We start from the raw sequence: 23268 nt of genomic DNA on the forward strand, positions 1-23268 counted from the left end.
GAAATGAATATTTTTTTATTTCAGATCCTGAGAAATGCCAGTATTTCTTAACTATGTAACTCTTTAAAAGCAAATGGAACTAATCAGCACTATTAAAATAATAAGTCATTGATGCACATGTGAAATTTTACCCTTTGTAATGTTGACATACACACTCCGAAGGATAGTCTCAAGACTATTTTAAGGTTATATATAGACAAGTCATGGGTGTTCCCTGTCAATGAGGCATTGTTTCATAACTACAGGAAGAAAATGATCACATGCAAGAAACTTTGATTGTGATATAAGGACAAATTCTTCCTGTCTTAAGTTAAAGTAAATTATATTTAAATTCACACTGGTTATACACTTCAATTATTGGCCAGGTTAAAGACTTCAAGGTCCATAGCTAAAAATCCTAGTTGATAAAATTTAAATTAAGAGAAGGGCACTGAGGGGAGCACTTGATGGGATGAGCACGGGTGTTATACTATATGTTGGCAAATCGAACTCTAATAAAAAAAATACTACAAAAAAAAGAAGAAGAAGAAAAAGAAAGAAAGACCTGAGGTACCTGGGTGGATCAGTAGGTTAAATGTCTGCTTTTGGCTCAGGTCATGATCTTCGAGTCCCCAGATCCAGCCCAGCATTGGGCTCCCTGCTCAGCAGGGAGTCTGTTTCTCCCTCTGCCTTCTGCCCCTCACCCTGCTCATGCGCTCTCTTGCTCAAATAAATAAATAAAATCTTTATAAAAAATAAAAGAAAGACCAACCCCTGGGTTATCAGTGAGCAAAAGGAACACTTACGGAATAAACCAAACTGTAAAAGGAGGGGTTAAGTTACCAGACAATCTCTTACTCTATTTTATTCTCTAACAGCCTCTAGAATTTCTTCTAAGGTATTTTTATTATGGAAAAATATTTTTAAAAATATGCCAATAATCAGAATATGATCATTGAGATAGTGGCATTTAAACAAAACCCAAGGATAGAAACGTTGAGAGCTGTGGGAAAATGCTCTACTTGATGTGCCTTTAACCTATGTGGAACCAACAAAAACATCAATCATTAATATACATAACCTATATGAATTTAATAAAATAACTGAATTTTCAAAACCTGAAGACAATTATCATATGATTTCACTCATATGTGGAATTTAAGAAACAAATAGATGAACACAGGGGAAGGGAGGGAAAAATAAGATGAAATCTTAGAGGGAGACAAACCATAGAAACAAACAGGGTTGCTAGAGGGGAAGTAGGTGGGGTATGGGATAACTGGGTGATGGGCATTAAGGAGCGAGTTTGATGTAATGAGCACTGGGTGTTATATATAACTGATGAATCACTAAACTCTACCTATGAAACTAAAAATACACCATATGTTAATTAATTGATTAAAAACAAAAACATAAAACCTGAAGAATCTTCAGAAAACACCAAAAATGATCAGCTAGTTTTCTGGATAAAGGAACCATGATCAAAGCAGGCACATATCTGATGATGGAGCCATCTATAATGGAAGCTCACTTTAACACTACTTTACTGAGCAAACAGAGTGTCCATTAGGTGCTATAGGTGCCATTTGAAAGGCCAGGGCCCTTCCTGCCATATCAAATTTTTGCGGCTATGTTCTATAATGTTCTATATATGTTTAGCTCCTTACAAATGCTCAAAAGGGCAGCATGGTTAGGACAACCACCTAATATAAAACTGCAGTCTGAACATGAGATGCCTTTTAAGAATGTCAAGAAGCAGCAAACAGCATGGCTACTGTGCAACTGATTAAGACATACAAAACAAAATAGGAGTGTCTCTATATACAGCACTTATCAACTTTATTGAAGTAATACTTAAGAAGCCACCAAAGCCCTTTGAATTTAAGGGGTTAGTCTAAATTGGCTTTAATGACTACTGATGCTCAGGTTAACAGTCACATTTTGTTGTGTGCTTTTTAATATTAGCACTAAGAAAATGGTGCGATATTTCAGATACCAAAATCCAAAATAAGTCTCCCTGAGTTGAAATGCTACCTTAATGAAAGCAGTGTGGTACCAACTGTGTAAAAGATAAACAGAGCGAAAAAAAGGAATAAAAGAATAAATGTGACACTTTACATCTGATGGAGATGTTAGGACATTTGGCTACTTGTCTGGGAAATGCAGAAGCCATAAAGGAAAATAACAGTATAGATTTTATTATAAAATTCAAAAACTTCTCTACATGAAAAGGCACCATAAATAAAGTTAAAAGACTAGTTCACATGATTGGAATCCCTTATAATCATATTACAACTCATCACTGAGCAACAGCTTTATATGGGTGCAAACTATCTCCTAACCAAAAATGAATGTGCTTAAGGCCCTCTGGTACATTGCTTATGGCACTGATACAGTTAAAAAGCACATGCCTCTGCCCCTACCAGATTTATCTTCAGAACAGACACCATACTTATCTTTGCATCCCCATAGTAAAGAACATATAGTAGGAATTCAAATAATGGCTGCCTTAGTAAGAAGTATCACATGCCAAAATCTGAAACAGATAATATTTGTGTGGCTGTGTGCATGAAACTAGATATTATTGTTTATATTTTTCCTGCTTCTTTGGACTTTCTTTAAATTTATCTTATTAAAATTTCAGCTAACTTTTCTTTATTCTTGTCTCTTACTGGTTTTAATGTTTATCTTATTGTTTAAAAAGTAAACTTTAGGGGCAGCCCGGGTGGCTCAGCAGTTTGGCACTGCATTCAGCCCAGGGCGTGATCCTGGAGACCTGGGATCAAGTCCCACGTCGGGCTCCCTACATGGAGCCTGCTTCTCCCTCTGCCTATGTCTCTGCCTCTCTCTCTCTGTTTCTCTCATGAATAAATAAAATTTTTTAAAAAGTAAACTTTATTATTAAAAGTATACATGTCCATTACAGAAAACTTGAATAATAAACAAGGAGAAAAATTTAAAAAAAATCACTATTCTGGGTGCTTTGCTTTCCAGTCTTTTTCTTATACACACATATACACACTTGAATATTACTATACATATTATCACTTTTTTCTGTAAAGGGCCAGACAGTAAGTGTTTTTGGCTTTACAGGCCATATGGGCTCTGTCAACTCTGCTACTGCAGTGGGAAAAGGAATAGGTGAGGCCTAGTATACAGCCAGAATAATCTTAAAACAGAAATTAGACTGGGTCATATCTCCACCTCAAATTCTTCAATGGTTCCTGCCACAGAACAAAATCCAAATTTCTCAGTCTCTGAACCATAAAGCAAGCACTAATAAACACCACTTGATCATGACTTGGGAATATACTCACTATATCATTCAGATATGAAGTCAGTATTTGGTTGTAGACATTATTTTATCATATTAAGGTCAGACTAGAGGAATGAATAGTCAATTTTATAACACGTCTTATTATCCATTAATAGTCACTTAGTTTATCTCCTTTGACCCAACAATTTGATAATGTAGATCAACAGATGTCCTGACATGTTTGTATTTCTGGGAAAAATCCACTGTTTTAATATATGTATTTGATTTGTAAATTTTCTTTTTAAAGATTTTATTTATTTATTCATGAGAGACACAGTGAGAGAGAGAGGCAGAGACACAGGCAGAGGGAGAAGCAGGCTCCACACAGGGAGCCCAATATGGGACTCGATCCCGGGTCCCCAGAATCAGGCCCTGGGCTGAAGGCAGTGCCAAACTGCTGAGCCACCCGGGCTGCCTGATTTGTAAATTTTTAAAAGGAGTTTTACATCTATATTCATAAGCCAAATTGGCAGAGTTTCATTCTGTATGTTAGCTTTCATTTTCAGGGCTTTGGTAGCTTTATAAAACAAACTAGAAGGCAATGTAAATTTTTTCCTATGCTTTAGGACAATTTAAAGACTACAGGAATGATCTATTTCTTGAAAGTTTCAAAGATTTCTCCATGAAATCATAGGGGCCTGGCACCATAATTGGGAGGTGGAGAGTTTAGCATTTTAAATTTCTCTCCTGCTATTGACATATTCTGTTTTTCTATCCCTTTCTAAATAACATTTAGATTTTTCTAGAAAACCACATTTCAGCAAGACTTTTTTTGAAGATTTTATTTATTTTTTTCATGAGAGACACCGAAAGAGAGGCAGAGATGTAGGAAGAGGGAGAAGCAGGCTTGCTGTGAGGAGCCTGATGCGGGCCTCATTCCCAGCACCCTGGGATCACATCCTGAGCTGAAGGCAGATGCTCAACTACTGAGCCACCCAGGCATCCCTCAGCAAGACTTTTATATTAGTATACAGTTACATTTAGTATTCTGTTTTTAAAATTAAACTTAAGGAACATGTCAAGCATATCTAAAGTAGACTCCTATAACAAATCCTCATGTACCTAGTACTTACCTTTAACAATTACCAACTCACAGCCAATCTTGCTTCATACACTCATTTCCCCCATAATGATTTTGAAATAAATCCCAGACATTGTATCATTTCATCTATAAATATTTCTGTTGTCAAGATGTTTTAAACTTTTTCCTATCTGTGATCATAGCATGTTTTGCTTTCTGAATGTTGTGTATTTGCTTCCCCCCCCCCACACCTCCTATTTTGTCATTCACTGATTTTGGAATTTGTATTTAATTCCTTATTCTGGCTCCCTAGAAGTTTACTTTGTAATTCTTTTTCTAGCTTCTTTCACCAACTCCTTAGTTCCTTTATTTGAATTCTCATTTATTAATAAACTTTCAAAATAATGACAATAGTTTAGATAGACTCAAACCACTCATACTTGAACAGAACTTAATCGAATCAGTTTGCTTTCTTTCCCATTATGATTAAATCACTCAAATGTGTAGACTGCAGGAGAGGAAAAGCAATTTTGGATCAGAGGCAACATATGAGGTAGGCAAGCCATGAAAAAAAGGGGGAAGGTTGTATTTGTTTAAAAGCTCTTTAGGGGTGGACAAAAGGGACACTAGGAAGTGAAAAAATAGCGCTGAAAGAGAGCCGAAAATGTAGCAAAGGGAAACTTTACATGCTTGGAAAATTTGCCAATTATACACATACTCCATTTAATGCCACCATGCAGTGCTAATTATAATGCTATTTATCTAAGAAATATTTTCCTAAGTGGTATATACTTATATGTACTAGAGTATATTTTTCCCATGCTCTGAGTGCTAAAATACACTCTCAGCCAATGAGAGTTAGAACAGACAATACTCTACACAGTCAGTAAGTGTTGTCAATGTACCACTCTACAAATGTTCCCTGCCAATGAGCACTCTATTGTACTTTCCTGTGTTGAGTGGGTTCTTCACTGTCTATTGTCCAAGCTAGGGCTTCTCTTTCTATAGTTTATTTTGTGTTTGACCCACGATGACTGCAAGAGGTGTGCAAGAATGTGCTGGACTCATGGCTATGAGTATCACTTTGGATGTTCAAATGGAAGGTTTAAGGCAGGCTGAGGGAACCTTCAAGGAAGTGGAGGAAATCAGCAGACAACTAGGAACTGGTGAAATTCCCCAGATACTGTGAAGGCCATCATATACATTACTGCGGCCTTAGGGTTACTTATACGAACAATTGCTAGAGTAACGGGATGTGTGCAAATTTGAAGAAATTACTCCTAAAAGGCCTATCATGACTTCAAGGGATTTGTACAGAAGGGGGACACTGCCAGTGTACTACTGCCTGTGTCCTGCATAGAGGTGCTGTTCCTTAACCTGGCATGAATATCTTCACTTTATCTTTTTAAGCCATTTTTATCACTATTACTTTTAACAAGCTTTCTCTCATTCTTGCTAATCATGCATGTGACTATGACACGAGAGCTACAAAGACTGAGTTGATAAATACAGTGTTTAGGACTGTAGTCATATAATATTTATAAAGTTGATGTCATAAGTAATTGATGTATGCATGGTCACCAGAAGTAAATAATAAGAGAAATAGAAGGGTCAAAAGACCAAATTAAGAGAAGATTAACTCATTTCACAATTTTGTCTAAGGCCACGTCTATTGTCAGCCACAAAATTACTGGATACCACCATAGTTCCTAGGAGGCATACTTTATCCCTGGTGAGTAGTCTGAAAGAGTAGGATCAGACTCTGGAAGGAAGGGGCACGTGGGTGGCTCAGTGGTTGAACATCTGTCTTTGGTTCAGGTCATGATCCCAGGGTCCTAGGATTGAGTCCCACATCGGGCTCCCCATGGGGAGCCTGTTTCTCCCTCTGCTTATGTCTCTGCCTTAGTTTCTGTATCTCTCATGAATAAATAAATAAAATCTAAAAAAAATACTCTAGAAGGAAGAAGCCAGGAAAATGAACACTTACTGGGTTCTTACTTTGTGCTAGGAACTTATTTATCTCCTTTAATTTGGAAGCCTCAGAAGAACCTTTGCCCAGTACTCCAAGAACCACTAAGAGAATTATTTCCCAACTAAGCAAGAAATTGCTTTAATGATGGCTCTTGGATGACTACAGAGACCTAAACAGTCAAGACTCCCTATTTCTTCAGCATGGATTATGCTAGCCAGTCCTCTAGTCAGCCGAGAAAAGATGGGAAATTCTGGAGTCCAGAAAGATATCTTGCCTTGAAGTGCTATATGGCACTCTATTTTCTGCTATGAAGGTAGTCTCTCCCTAACTCTACCAGAATAAAGACTAAAAATAATCATGTCTCTTCATCAGGAGAGAGAGAACAAATGACACCAACTAGAACAAACTAATTGGTGAGAAATTCAATAAATTATAAAAAATATTGATTAATATGCAAACATCCCTGAGGGAAGAAGACTGAGGAAGGTGATAACTATCTGTTATATTCCGGTATGAATCAACTTAATTGGATAAATGTCCTTATATTTTATGAGATACATGGAGAAAATAAAGGTTTTTACTTCAGGTGAGTAAAGACAAGAAAGTATTGAACCTTTAAAAAGCCAAATGAAGGAAAAGAGTATTAAAATTGCAGAAGATGGAAGAGAAGTGGATCTAGGATATAAGAAGGCAGATTGTAGGGCAAAGAACAAAGGGAAGAGAGAAAAGATGCAGTGTGAAGGAGGGAAACAATCCAGCCAGAATGAAATGGTTCTTCACAAACAGAAACCAGAGTACATGTTCAAGAGACAACACAGGGGCAGCTCCATAACTCAAGATCTGAGTGTAGATATTTTATGTTTAAAAGAAATTTGGTTTTCCTTTATGATTATCATTTTAGTCAAACTAATTTAGGTACCTCTCACATTTTTCCCCCTTTGGCTTTTTTTTACATCACTTGCCCATGAGAATGCCTTCACCGAAATACTGACATTCACTTTTAAAAACCTATACCAAAACTTTATGTCTTCTGTGAATTTTTACCTGATTATACCAGCTATAACTAGTTTTATTTTAAATTCTAGTTACCTTAAATTTTTATCAATGGTTAAATGTACAAATAGTGCTGCAAGGCTTGTATGACCAAAAAGCAGCAGTACCTAGAGCTCCTGGTACCCTTTCAGCTCTTTTCATTGCTTTCTCTGATATTTATCTCTAATCAACAACACAAGAAACAATAGGTGTTGGCGAGAATGTGCAGAAACAAGAACTCTCTTGCACTCTTGGTGGGAATGCAAACTGGTGCAGCCACTCTGGAAAACAGTACGGAGGTTCTTCAAAAGGTTAAAAAATAGAACTGCCCTGCAATCCAGCAATCGCATACTAGGTATTTAGCCAAAGAATAAAAAAACACTAATTCAAAGGGATTCGTGCACCCTGATGTTTATAGTGGCATTATCTACAACAGCCAAATTATGGAAATAGCCCAAGTGTCCATCAACTGACAAATGGAAAAAGAAGTGGTACATATATACAATGGAATATTACTCAGCCATCAAAAAGAATGAAGTCTTGCCATTTGCAATGACATGGATGGAGCTAGAAAGTATTATACTAAGTGAAATAAATCAGAGAAAGACAAATACCATATGATTTCACTCATATGTGGAATTTAAGAAACAAAAATGAGCAAAGGAGAAAAAGAGAGGCCAACCACTGTTCTTAATTATAGGGAACTAATGGTTACCAGAGAGGAGGTGGGTGGGTAGGGGAATGATGACGGAAATTAAGGAGCACACTTGTCTTGATAAGCACCAGATGATGTATGAAGTGCTGAATCACTATAGTATACTTGAAACTAATATTACACTGTATGTTACCTAACTGGAATTTAAGTAAAAACTTAAAAAAAGAACAAGAATAATCTTATACTACTTTCTCTTGACTCATCAATTTCAGATATTATCATCAGACATCCTATTATAAATGACTTAACACTCATATCACAAATTTTGGTTAAATCAATAATCAGTTTTTAAAATTATTATGACTGTACATTGTTCACTACCAAGGTAAGGACTACACTCTAGTTATATTTCTTGTATACAGCTGTTTTCTTCTTAAGTTTGGTTTGTTTTAAAATTTGCTTCCTTTATGCCTATCTCAAACTCTTCTCACTCTCTTAAGTGAATTTTCAGTACACAAACCTATTGGATAATTCATCACTTCTATTTTTTTTTCCCCTGGAGACAGCCTTCCTGGAATCATCTGTCTGCTTCAATCTGGACTGAGTACTCTCTAAGTCTACTGATTGAACTAGTCTTCTGAAGCACCCTTTATTCATCATAACGGGAAGGAGCTTTCTTCATTGTGCTTATAAATGTTGGATCCTTTGTTGCCTGAATCTCATGTCTTTTTCTTAGTTAACAACCATCTAGTGTCGGTGGAGCCCACTTTCCAGCAACTTCCTAAAAATAGGTATATGTCTGAAAATATCTTGGTTGAAAATCATTTTCACTAAGCACTTCAAAGGCATTGTTCCTTGTCTTCTAACTTTCAATGTTGAAATGTTTGATATTATTCTTACACACAGTCCTTTATTTCAAAAATCTCTAAAAGCTGGTCTTAGCCTGTTTGGGCTGTTAGAACAGAATACCATACACTAAGTCACTTATGATAAACAAGAGAAGTTAATTCGTCCAAATCCAAATTGCCAGCAGATTCAGCGTCTGGTGAGAATCTGTTTCCTGGTTTATAGACAGCCATCTTCTTGCTGTGTCTTCACATAGCAGAAGGGGCAAGGGAGCTCTCTGGGGTCTCTTTTATAAGGGCACTAATCCCATTTATGAGGCATCTGCTCTCATGACCTAACTACCCCCCAAAGGCCCCACCTCCAAACTCCATTACATTGGGGATTAGGCTCCAACATATAAATTTGGTGTGTGTGTGGGGGGGTGTCAGTCCAATAACACTTCTAGGGTTTTCTCTCACTGGTGTTTGATAATTCACAATAATGATTCCTCTTGAGACTACTCTCAAGAGTAGTCTCTGTTTTCTGTTTGTTTATTAGCAGGCTTTCATTAGGCTATTTTAATCTAGCTACTCACAGGCCTCATGTTAGGGAAAATTTGGTGGGGGGTTGGGTAATTTAGTACTCCATCTAAGAGCACAATTATCACTGTACCATTATAGGAGAAAAATGCTGCCAATTAAAATGTGTCACACCACTGACTTTAACAAACATTTCAATTTCACAGATATTTAAATGAGATATTCAAATATGATATTTCTTTCCTAATTTCTTCCATTTCCCTGTTTTCTCTGGAATTTCTATTAAGTAGATGTTAGAATGCTCCTCTTTTTCTCTATTTTCTAATTTTCTATCTCTTTCTATTACTCTATTTTTTTGGGAGATTCCCTAACATTAGTTTCTAAATCTTCTACTAAAATGTAAAACATTCCTATTCCATTTTTAATTCTAAGAATTTCTTTTTCTAATTGAAAACAATAGCATCCTACTCTTATTTAGCATATCAACTTTGTCTTTTAACACTCAGATTTAACTTCTGTTTTTCCTTTTTACTGCATTGTTCCTTCAAGAGCTTATTCTTTTTTTTAAGATTTTATTTATTTATACATAAACCACATCTTCTTTATCCATTCATCTTTCGATGGACACCGAAGCTCCTGGTTTATGTATACAATGGAATATTACTCAACCATTAGAAACGACAAATACCCACCATTTGCTTCGACGTGGATGGAACTGGAGGGTATTATGCTGAGTGAAATAGGTCAATCGGAGAAGGACAAACATTCTATGGTCTCATTCATTTGGGGAATATAAAAAATAGTGAAAGGGAATAAAGGGGAAAGGAGAAAAAATGTGTGGGAAATATCAGAAAGGGAGACAGAACATGAAAGGCTCCTAACTCTGGGCAATGAACTAGGGGTGGTGGAAGGGGAGGTGGGTAGGGGGTGGGGGTGACTGGGTGGTGGGCACTGAGGTGGGCACTTGACGGGATGAGCACTGGGTGTTATTCTGTATGTTGACACATTGACCACCAATAAAAAATAAATAAAAAAAGATTTTATTTATTTATTCATGAGAGACACAAAGAGAAAGAGAGGCTGAGACACAGGCAGAGGGAGAAGCAGGCTCCATGCAGGGAGCCCGATGTGGGACTTGATCCCGGGTCCCCAGGATCACGCCCTGGGCTGAAGGCAGGCGCCAAACCGCTGAGCCACCCGGGCTGCCTGAGCTTATTCTTTCATTTGGAAGCCTTTTTCAAAATGTCCAGCTTGTATGGCTTTTCAGTCATACTTAAGAGTGAGACACTAAGAGGTGAACCAAGAGCTTGTCAATTTATCCTTTTTTGTAGGTTAATTGGCCAAATAGCCAGCCTTTACATTGAAGATCTCCTAAATCTCTGTTTCTGAAGGTCTTTTATTCAGGGACCATTCAATTTCTTCAGGAAAGAAGGCTTGACTTTCCTGCCTGAAAGATATGGTCCTAGTTGGTGTAATGAGTAAGGGAAGGGGACCAAAAAAACATTTAGTAGTAGGCTTTCACTTGATCTGTTTCTAGCCCAGTGCTTCACCCCATTTCCTACTATACCTGGGGTTTCCCAAGTCTGGAGCCATTCTGATTCATTTTTCTCTATAAAATACTTTCGGTCTCTTCCGGGTGTAGGACAGAGGAGAGAGTGGAAGTTGTTTATACTGACATTCAACCAATCTGTTTTCAGCCCTGTGCCATTCCTCCACTTTCCATGGTACCTGGTGACCTCATTCTTGAGCTCTTCTGGGGCTATGAGGGCAATAAATAAGGCATGTTTCCTTCTGCTATACCCCTCTAAAAGCACGTAGGTCTTTAACTTCTTCTTCTTATGACTATTTTATTTACTTTTCATATTTATGGTTGTGGTTCAAATTACAGAAGTCTTCTAATTTCAAAGACCACATTTCTGTTTCTTATTCTCCTTGATGTTTTGGGTGATTATTTACCAGAAGAGAACACAAAAACAACTTTATTTTACCATTTAAAGACTGCAAGTTTCCCTCCTATGCTTTTGTGTCTCCAACAACAGAGCAGGGTTTTTGGCACCTAATAGAAATTCATGAAGTACTTGGTTAATGAATGATTTCGCTATAGTCAGAGTTCAAACTTGGCTGCTGTAATAAAAAGACCCTAAAATACAGTGGCTCAAACAAGATAAGTGCCTATTCTCCTCTCATGGAACAGTCCAAAGGTAACAGAGTAAATTAGGGTGAAGAGGTATCACAAGATCATTAGGTCAATAATGGACCCAGGTTATTCTCCATCCATCCTACCATCTTGTTGTGGTCAAAACTGGCTATTCATCATACTCCCATTAAAAAGGGGCCAATCAGGGGGATGCCTGGGTGGCTCAGCGGTTCAGTGTCTGCCTTTGGCCCAGGGCGTGATCTGGAGTCCCAGGATTGAGTCCCGTATCGGGCTCCCTGCATGGAGCCTGCTTTTCCCTCTGCCTATGTCTCTGCCTCTCTTTCTCTGGGTCTCTCATGAATAAATAAATCTTTTTTTTTTAAAAGGGGCCAATCAACCTATAAGAAAGCTTACCAGTTGACAAGCTCCATATATATACAATTAGAATCTCACACTTTCTATGGGCCAAGAATCTGGGCTAACAAACTTGTGAGCTTGGAAGAAACCTTTTCAGTTGAGGTTCAGATGAAAACCTAGCCCTGGCCAACTCCTTCACTGCAGTCTGTGAAAGACCCTGAACCAAAGGACCTAGTTAAGCTGTGCCCAGATTAATAACTCACAGAAAACGTGAGATAAGAAATGCGTGTTGTTTTAAGCTACCAAGTCTGGGGTAATTTGTTAAGCATCAAATAATAACTAATGCAACATCTCAACTTTTGCTATTTAAATTATCAGTAATTGACAAAATGAAAACTGTTATACATTAAAGGCAAATATAATTTAAAAGTATAAGGCTAATATATATTTTGACAATCTCTTCGATTTAATACCATTAATGAAATAGTAAATATTAGGCTTTTATTTTATACTCAATCCTAATTCTTATAATCTGGAATGATCTGCTCAACAACTTCACTCACACTGCACCTCTTCTACCCGCCCCCCAGAGAGAGCATGTAAACGCAAGCGCATGAGTAAGCACGGGGGTGGGGGGGAGGGGGAGAGTGAGTGGGAGAGCTTCCAGCGTGGAGCTCGATATCGCAACCCAGTCTAGCACCTTTTCAACCTGGCTATAAAATACAATTTTCTTCCAGATGTAATGTGACTAATGCCACGAGTGCTCTGAAGGAAAGTATGAGCCATATAATGTCACAATGGAAAATGTTTTTGGACTACAGAGAGAATAAAAAATTTGAAGGTTTTCCTTCCAAAGAAATTGTTATGTAAAGAAAAACAGGTAACTGGTGACAAAAAAAAATAAGTATTAACACTCACTGTTTGTTTTCATATTTACTTAAATGCTAGTAAATACATACTCTAGATGAATGAAATAGAATGCCTCAAATGGTCTGAGATGTGCAGAACAGAAATCTACACTAAATGTGAAGGTAACCTCAGGCACAGGTCCCATGTGTGGGCCCTTGTGCTAGCCAACAGTTAATTTACGCATTCATTTAATTAACAAGCACTTATTGAAAACCTACTGGGTACTGGGTATTCGATAGAAAACAAGGAATAAGTCCTACATTGTCAATGCCTCATGCAGCTCACACTTTAGTCGGGAATAAAGAAGTAAGTAATGGAATCTAATGTGATATTCCAATTTAGGGTACTCAGAGGCTGCTATGGCAGCACAAAGGAAAAACTGAGGGCTGAAATAAAACTGGTAGTTGTGTCAGGAAGATGCCTCAGTTGAAGTGATATCAAACTTGGACCTGAGGGATGATTGGAAATTAAGTGGAAGGGGTGCTAAGGGAAAAGAATTCTGAGAGAGGAACTATCACCTATGAAGGCCCAGGAGCAAAAGAAAGCCTGATACACTGGAGTGACTGCACTTTCAGGAGAGGGTAGAGGAGCATGACTGAGGATGATCCAGAGAAGTATACAAAGATCTTATTATACAGAGCCTGATAGGTCACATTGCAGTGTTTGGATTTCATTTGAAGGAAGCACAAAACTACTAAAGGATTTTAAGAAGAGTATAATGATCTCACTCTTCCATAACTGACAAAATGTTCCTGACAATTTGATTTCCGAAAACTTTCCCAAGATGTTAAAAAGAATATAGAAACATTTAATATTTTTAAAAAGATTTTATTTGAGAGAGAGAGAGAGAAAGAGCACATGAACAGGGGGAGGAACAGAGGGAGAGGGAGAAGCAGACTCCTCACTGAACAGGGAGCCCAATGTGGGGCTTGATCCAAGGACCCGGGGATTATGACCTGAGTCGAAAGCAGAGGCTTAACTGACTGAGCCACCCAGGGGCCCCAACATTTAACGTTTTTATATACTAGCAATAACCAGATGGAAAACAGCATAAAAGAAATCCCACTGCAATATAACAAAAACTATAAAATATCTGTGAATTATCTTAATAAATTAATGTATAAAACTATATGTAAGAAACCGTAAACTTGGGCAGCCCGGGTGGCTCAGTGGTTTAGCGCCGCCTTCAGCCCGGGATGTGATCCTGGAGGCCCGGGATCAAGTCCCATGTCGGGCTCCCCACAGGGAGCCTGCTTCTCCCTCTGCCTGTGTCTCTGCAACACCCCCTTCCCCGCTCTGTCTCTCATGAATAAATAGATAAAATCTTTTTTTAAAAAAAAGAAACCATAAACTTTTGATAAAGGATATAAAAGAATATCAGAATAAATATTTTTGAGATGTGAAGACTCAATATTATTAAAATAATTTTCTTCATGTTAATTAGCAAATTTAATGGAATTTTTATAAAAATCCTGTAACTTTTTTAGGAGTACTTGATAGGTTGATTGTAACGTTCATCTGGATAATGTGTAAGACCACAATTTTGAAAAGTAAAATGGTGGGAGGGTTTGCCTTGCCACACATAGAAAATATATAATAAAAGTATAGTAATTGAAAATATATGTGAAGTGAAGACTTTCAGGGATGCTTGGATTGAATTGTGTCTTCCAAAGGGGTATGTTCAATTTCTAATTCCAGTACCTGTGGATGTGTTTTTTGAACACAGGGTCTTTGTAGATTCAATAATGTTAAGATGAGGTCATACTGGAGTAAGGTGGGCCCTAATCCAATGACTGGTATCCTTACATGAAGAAGGAAATTTGTAGACATGGAGATATATAGAGAAAATGCCATGTTGACAATGGAGGTAAAGACTGGAATAACGTGGTAAAGGAACACCAAGGACTGCTGGCAGCCACTAGAAGCTGAAAGAGGCAAGGAAAGATCATCTCCTAGAGTCTTCAAAGTGCATGGCTCTGTTGACACATAGATTTTGGTGTCTTCCTGACTGTGAGAGAATACATTTCTGTTATTTTAAGCCACCCAGCTTATGGTACTTTGTTAGGGCAGCCCCCTAGGAAACTGAAAGAAGGAATATATAGCAATTTTATATATGATAAAAGAGATTTCAAATAAGTTGAATAGGTTTTATTTGTTCAGTTAGTAGAGATTAGGACAAAAGAAAAGTCAGATTTCTATGTCATAATGGGTATTACAATTCCAAGTAGACCACAGACCTAAATGTAAAACACAAAACTATAGAGGTGGTTGATGAAAATATAAGAGGATATTTTATAACCAAAACACAAAACCTAGAAGCCAGATCTGACCATTTAAAAATGAAAACTTAAAAAAAATGAAAACTTCTGTATACCTACAGTGAAAGACAACCTAACAAATCTTAAAAAAATAAGGAGAATATATTTGTAAGATACATTAGCAATGTGGAGTTAATACCCTGAATATATATGATCACATAGACCATAAGGAGATAAGCAACCAAAAACACAAAGGCCAGTAATACATGGGTACTCAACTTTATTAATAATCAAATGAGACGTAAACTGAAATAAAAAAGTATTATTTATTTAGAGTGGCTCAAATGAAAAATAATTTCTAATAATATCTAGTGTTGAATACGGTATGGTTGAACAGGTACTCTCATATAGTGATATTTTTATAACTTTTTTGGTTTGGACAGCAATTTGGCAATGCCTATTGAGATTTTTAAATTTTTTTAAAAATGTATTTATTTAAGTAATCTCTACACCCAGTGTGGAGCTCGAACTCATGATCTCAAGACTAAGAGTTGTACGCCTTCCGACTGAACCAGCCAGGAGCTCCTATGCCTATTGAGATTTAAATATTCATACCTTTTGTTCTAGCATCCTTCTCTAAGACTATATCCTACTGAAACACAAGTTCACAAAAATAAATAGGGGAAAATTCCACTAAGTATAGGACATGCATAAAATAGAGTATCATCATGCATCAGGGGTGCTTGGGTGGCTCAGTCGGTTAAGTGTCCAATTCTTGGTTTCGCCTCAAGTCATGACCTCAGGGTCATGAGATTGAGCCCCATGTCAGGCTCTGCGCTCAGCGTAGAGTTTGCTTATCCCTCTCCCCCTGCTCCTCCCTCTGCTCGCTCTCTCTCTCTCTCTCTCTCTCTCTCTCCTTCTCTGGAATAAATAAATAAAATCTCAAAAAAATAGAATATCATGCAACAATTTAAAAAAGCAGATCTACATTTACTGTCATATAAAGATGTTCAAGACTTATTAAGTGAAAAGAACAAGTTTGAGAATATATATATTATAAATATCAGTAATAACTGTCTTGTGTATGGAATAAAAAGAAGATATTAACTGCGCTGCAAACAATGGAGATCTTAAAGGTAGGAACATTTTTAAATTCATTCTTAATGAGTGTCTATTATGTGTCAGTCACTGGTCTAGGTGCTGGAGTCTTGAAGTGAATAAAAAAACAAGATGAGGAAATGGTGAATGTTCATCTTCTATGTTAAATGCTTCTATAAAGTATTACTTTATATTTTTGTCTTTAATAAATCTATGGTTTGATTTAAAAAAATAAGTTTTAAGGTACTAATGAAAAACTTCCAACAATATAAAGCAATTTGTTTTGTCATTCTCTTAAAATCAGTCTTACCAATCAGTTTTTAAAAATGGCACTGGCATATTCAAGACTGTATTTTGGTAAAATTAATGTGAAAGCATCATCAAGTTTCTAATACTATAAGATCATTACTTTGCTCAGTTTAAAAATAAGAATCCTTCAATTTTATGGCATTTGATTTATCTATATCCCTTATTATACAATATTTTACTTACAGTTTGTGGATTAATCTCCTCCTCTCCCATAGGTTCATCCATAATTTGCTGTCCATTCTGTGAAAAGCACAAGTTGAAAGTTACCAACACGGAACTCACATCAGTTAAAGTTAAATGAAGGCAGACAAAACAAAATCATATAGGAATATTATCACCCCTACAGGGTTCTAATGAAGTACCAAATCACCATATAAGTATGTAGTTGCCAAAAGGCAACAGGTTGTGCTTTAAAAGTTAACTATAAAAACATTTTTCATGGAAATAATATAATAAATGATGATTACCTTTCCAGGTGAGCCCTTGAGATTATTTTAAGTTAAATGCATTACAAATGGTGTCATTTAAACCTCACCAAACATCATTTACAATACTTTCTTTGGCAAAACCATTCTATATTCCAACTCCATTGATTAATTAATCAGGTCAACTGATTATTTCAGGGGAAAAGTAAGCTAGATCTCCATATCAAAATTGATTCCAGATGCATTAAACATTTAAATGTCAAAAATAAAATTATACAGGTATTAGAAGAAAATACAAGTAAATAATACTTATGGGGTAAGGAGGATAGAAATCATAAAGGAAAAAATGACATTTGAATCGATAAAAGTTTAAAATGTCATCTGCCAGACACAAAAAAGATTAAAGACAAATTGATTACAAAAAAGCAACATATGACAAAGGGTTGGCATCCTGAATACATAAATAACTTTGTTTTACAAACCTGTAAGAAAAAATGATGAACCTCAACAGAAATAAGCAATAAGGGAAAAAAGAGTTCAGCCTTAGTACTAATCAAATAAACGCATTTAACCAAAAGATACCTTTGCCTTTCAAACTGGTAATGTTTACAGAAAAAAATAACACCCAGCACTAATACGAGTATGAGGAAAACAGCACTTAGAGTATATTGCTGGAGAAAGTATAAATCAGCACAACCTTCCAGGAAGGTAATCTAAGTCTGTATTAAAACAAGTGTGCAAAGATGTACATACAAGAATGCTCACCATAACTTTTTCCAAAAAGAACTCCAAATTGGAAACCTAAATTCTTAACAATAGAGAACTAGTTAAATATATGATGGTACATCCATATAATGGAATACTATACAGTCATTAAAATGATAATAAAGATGTAAATTTATTGACATGGAAAGACAGTCACATGTAATAAGTGAAAAAGCAGTTTACAAAAAAATATGGATTGTAATGATCCCATTTTAAATAAATATATACATGTTTCAATGTATATATTTGTATGGGAAAAACTCTGGAAGGATATACACCAAAATGTTAACAGTGGCTATTTTGGGGTGGAAGAATTTTAGACAATTTAAAATGTTTGTTTTTGCATACTTGACTTTTCTAATGTGTCTACAATGAATATGTATTATTTGTGTAATTAATAACAAAACAAAACCAGAAGTCAGGAACACAGGGGCTTCTCTAGTTACTTCAATGGAAAAAGGAGTAAATGCCCTTGACCACTTGTCAATTCAACAAATGTAGAAGGATTTAAGCTAGCCATCTTTGGAGCATTATCAACTGGGAAATAAAAGGCAGCCCACCCATTACTCTACATCCCACATGAGGCAGATGCTCTGAATTTGAATGCTCTCTACCCTCCAAATCCCTATTTATCCATCCATTCATCCTCCCATTTCATTTCATTCATGCTATGTTCTAGGTGTGAAGCTGTGGATGAATGGATAATAATACATGGTCCCCAACCTAGAGATCCATCCTAGAGGATCTCATGGGTCTACTGACTCATAAAAGAGTACCCTTCATTTTCAAACATTCATAGAGTATGTTCCTAGGTTAGGGAATGCCTATACAATCTTAAAAAGCACAGAAATGGTGCTAAAATGTAGAAAAAGGGAGGCCGGTATAAACAACCTTTATTATCCTAAGACACTTTCAGAGGCTATAGTATTGTCCACTTCTATGGTAAGTACTCAACTCCAGGAGACATCTTTCTCCCAAAAGCCACAATCATTTATTCAACTGAATACTGATCATTTTTATCCAAACATCACAGACAAACCTTAAACTAGCTCTTAAGAACACTGGTTTGGGAGCCAGACACCTAAACTCAAATTTCTGCTCTTACACTAATTATGAAGCCTTAGACAAGTTACTTAAACTAAGTTGTAGTTTCTTCATATGAAAAGTAGAGATTAAAATGTCTCATCTTCAGAAAGTCATTGTAAAGACTAAGATAAATGATATAAAACTCTAAGCACAGTGCCTGGCACTTAATAAACACTCAATGGTAGCCATTTTAACTATATCCAAAATTCAGTCACCCCCTTTATGGCTCACCAATTTGCTACTTCTCCTACATTTGCTATTTAAGGGAATGTTACCATCATTTATTTAGTAGTGCAAACTAGATTTTCTCATTAATTGTATGCAGAGTTCTCTTTCTATAACACAGATCTGCTGAATAGCTCCCCATTACTTGACTTTTAGAACCCTTGATCTGAGCTACAATTACATTTTCCATGGGAATAAAATTTGAGAACCATCTGCTCCTTGCAATTTTCAGTGTATACAAAGTAAGAATCCCTTACTTATAACTTACTTTTAAGGCTAACTGGTATAGTAGAAATAGCACTAAGCATGGAATAGTGTCCTAGGAGCTTTATTATTCTGGGCAATTCAGACTGTCTCAGCCTATTATCTTATCTGTTCAAAATGGGGATATTTGCCTGTCTACTCAAAGGGTGAGTGTTAGACTCAAAAGTGAGATAGTAAGTAAAGGATCTTGAAAGTCTTTTGTTCCAAATAAACATCATATGCTTCAATTCTTTCTTTGCCATTCTCACCTAGATTTGAACACTATCAGGACAAGAGTGTACTATCTCTCCAGGCAATCTAGATAAAATTCTTCATTATATAGTAATTTTCTTCAGCTACAAATACCCTTTAATAGGATTGCTAATATATGATGATTAACTTGCCTGTACTCTGCAAAATCGCAAGAAGTAAATCTACACTTATGACTGTAAACCATCCTGAGTCTGTTCTTTACTAGACAAGCCAAGTTCCTTCAAACATTCCTTTCAGATAGATGAGACCATCTTCTTTTCTAAGCATGCACCAAATTCATCTTAAAGAGTAGTATACAGAACTGCTTTCAATTAATATTCCAACCTTGATACGACATATGCAGAGTAAAGAGCCTATCACCTCCCTTGTATATTAATGCAGTTCACGTATGCATTATTCTTGAAATGCCCAAAACACATTGCTGAGTCATACTAAGTTTTCTGTTGATTAAATACTTGCCTTCTCTATAGTGCAACTAAGCCCTATATACCTGTTGATATACTTAGTCTCACGAATAAAGCCTTATTTTAAGTTTTTGATTCATCTTTTTCTAGTTCTGATCCTCTATAGGATTGCTACAGCTTCTATAAAATGGATTTTGAATCTGCTAATAAACCTCTTCCCTATATTCATCTTCATGTAGTCCATAAATTTTACAATATATTTTTCTAAACTCCTCACCCAGCCAGTTAACAGTAATATACAAACAAGGCAATCTAAAAAAAATGAAGTGAAACATGATCTAAAGGTAGTTTATGCTCTACTTTTTGCCAAAATATCTACTTCCTTTCTAAGTTTAGCAAAGATTGAAAATTTTGAACAATTTAAGGAAAATATAAAAGCCAATGTTATTCTACATATTGAAGCTTTACAAAAATCTACTTTAAAAAGCATTTTTACTTCAACAAACCTTTTGTATCATTTCATAAAAACAAGGATTCAAGTATTATCTATTAGAAATGAGCATAATTATTCATGCAACTAATAAGTTTCCTTTATGAAAAATGACCCTTGGCTTCACTAGGAATTACGATACATGGGCCATCAGTCTGACTTGATATCACAATTTCTATAGTTCCAAAAGTTCAAGGAATAGTACCTATTGAATAAGAAAACTTATTGAATTTTAAGAAGCAGAAAAAATGTCGTCTGCATCTCACTAGTACCAGGTTTAAACTCCAGCTCTGTCACTTACTGCTATAGTTACCTGACCTTGGGTGAGTTGCTCAACATTTTGAGTCTTAGTTTCTTCATCTATAAGATGCACATAATATCTACCTCACAGGGATGTTGTACTCAAATGGATCCACCAAGGGACAGTAGATACTAAGTAAATGCTACTTCCTGTCCCCTCTCTTTTGCCTGAATTGTCTAATAAATACATATCTACAGTTAACTTCTAAAGATATAATGCAATGAAGTAGTACAGGGGAGTGCTGAGATACGTATTTCACCACTTAATACAGCCAATTTCCCACCACGCAGGGTGAAAGAGATCATTCATACGTGTAGTATATTTTTAAACAATGTGGCCAAAGAATGAGTACAGACAAAAAAGAATAGTTTAAAAGTGAGGCAAATGTATTTATCCTCTCTCATCCCACTATTATGCCTTCCAGCCAAAAAACTGCAGAGCTTGGCAGATTGTACATATGCAAATATTATGTGAAATACTGGAAAAGGTTAGGAAATGCTAATCATGCTTTACTCTGTTAGTCTGAAATGTGTAAAAGTCAAAAATTAAAATAACATACAATATGGGTCTCATCAGAACAAATCAGACAAAGGAGACTGTTAGCTTGCATTTCAGCAAGAATTGTTTTCAAAATAACTTCTAAGGTTGTGGTATGAAATTATCACTTAAGATCATCTTTCTGGTTTAAAAAGGATGAACAATCCAAACCAGTAATTCTTAACCAAGGTTTCAGGACTTCTAGAGTATTCCCAAGTATTTTAAGGAAAATTCTGAAATGTTAAAAATAAGAATATTTTACTAAATAAAAATTTTGTTTTAAGTAACTTTATTAAACAGATTGTTTTGTTGTAACAGTATGTTACAACAATGCACAGTTTCAGGTTACTGTTGGATGCCTTTAAAGAAAATATAAAATACATTAAAAAATGCTTTGAGTCCAACAGGAGATCATCATATACAAGAATACTAGAACTAAAAAAATCATCTGTGACTGACGATGGTACCTTGAGATTACTAGGAAATATCATCTGACATCATCCTATGTAGAAACGAAATATACATATGAACATTGGGAGAAAAGAATTCCTCACAGAGAATAAGAGCCTGAAATAATAGGAAGGGAGGAGGAAAAGAAAGGGTCCAGAACCCTGGTGTACTAATTTGAAGACCGGGTTGTAGGAATGAGCAAGGACTGTATATATTTTTTTAACCACCCTCAAGTTCCCACAAGTATATTTGCCTTCCAAACTCCCTGACATCCGCAGTTGTTCTCCTGCCCAAAGCATATACAATAGGAGTCCATGAAGGTGTTGAGGATGAGGCATGAGAAACCTCTCATGAATTTCAGTTCAGATACCATCAAATTGTTCAGAATCCAAAGAATCTTCTATGCAATCACAATGAAACAATAAGAAACAAGCATTTTATATTCTTAATAAGGAATGTATATAATCCTTACCAATATGACAGGATTAAGAATCAGCTCCTCATTTATCCTAAGGAAATATCAGAGATGTGCATAAAGACTTATGTACAGTGATATTCATCATACTCATTATACTGAAAAATAGAAAACAATCTAAATGACCAACAGGGGACTGGTTAAATAAATCATAACACATCTATTCATATGTAGGAATACTATGCAATGGTTAAAATAAGGGCCTCAAAAATTAATGATGCAAAAATACGCTTGTAATATATTAAATTAAAAAGGATACAAAACTATATAGCATGACCCCAATTTTATGCCCCCCCCAACATGTGTGTATGTAACTGGCAAAACATAAAATGTTATCAGTAGTTACCTGGGTCATAGGATTTTCTTCTTGTACTGTATTTTCAAAATTATATGCATTTATTATCTATTATTTTTATAATGAGAAAAAGTGCAATTAACATAATCAGAAAAATCCATTATTTCTAGTTAAGGTGCCCTTATGGGTTGCTTTGCTATTCCTTGAGCAACTAAAGGTCTGCTAATACTCAAGACTGCTGTATTTTCTAGACTAGGGTAGAAATGACCTCTGGTTATATCTACATTTTTAAGTTTTAGAGGACCCTTTCAGAAGCTTTTTGTTTTCAGTTTGGTCCTGTGGTTTGTGGCCTCAGAAAATAGATCCATTTTAGGCCTGAATCCACCTTATGTTTTTTGGAGTGTACCCCTTAGGGGAATTCTGCTTATGAAACAGGAGTATGTTGAGGTAAGAATAAAGAAATGAAAACACAGTAGCAAAATTAAATCTGCATTGTGAATAGCAAATATTAGAATTGACACTGCAGGAAACAGAATCCATGCCACAGAGGACAAACTTGAATAAATGAAAAAAAAGAAAGAAAAGATTAAAAAACTATGGAGGACAGACATAGAAATAATCTATGAATAACAGATGTTCCTAAAGAAAAAAACAGAGCATTTTAATCAATCAAAAGTATAAGAAAACTTTCCAGTTCTGAAAAAAAATACCTGAGACTGGAGACTGAGAAGGTTCAACAGAGATCATCAACACCAAGACATGTCCTGGCAAATGTTTTTAAATTTCAAGGATAAAGATATAATCCTACAAGCATACAAGCAGAAAAAAATAGGTTATTTTCAAAGGAACTGAAATCAGAATGACCTCAGATTTTTCCTCTGCAACAATAAAA

General features: G+C 35.9%; 1 protein-coding gene across 6 annotated transcripts in view; it reads right to left on the minus strand.

The window, feature by feature from the left end:
• Positions 1–23268, minus strand: part of RPS6KA3 (ribosomal protein S6 kinase A3) — a 111082-nt gene that overhangs the window by 63534 nt on the left and 24280 nt on the right. For 3 of the 6 annotated variants that reach the window (XM_055338222.1, XM_055338225.1, XM_055338219.1), the window contains exon 2: positions 16591–16647. In XM_055338222.1, coding sequence (XP_055194197.1) covers positions 16591–16632 — 42 coding nt within the window. In that variant the 5' untranslated portion in view covers positions 16633–16647. Of the gene's footprint in view, positions 1–16590; positions 16648–22078; positions 22180–23086; positions 23181–23268 lie in introns of those variants that run through there. The other 3 variants (XM_055338221.1, XM_055338220.1, XM_055338224.1) reach the window with 3 other exon arrangements.

This window comes from Nyctereutes procyonoides, unplaced genomic scaffold, assembly GCF_905146905.1.
Source record: "Nyctereutes procyonoides isolate TBG_1078 unplaced genomic scaffold, NYPRO_anot_genome, whole genome shotgun sequence".
Classification (NCBI taxonomy): Eukaryota; Metazoa; Chordata; class Mammalia; order Carnivora; family Canidae; genus Nyctereutes; species Nyctereutes procyonoides.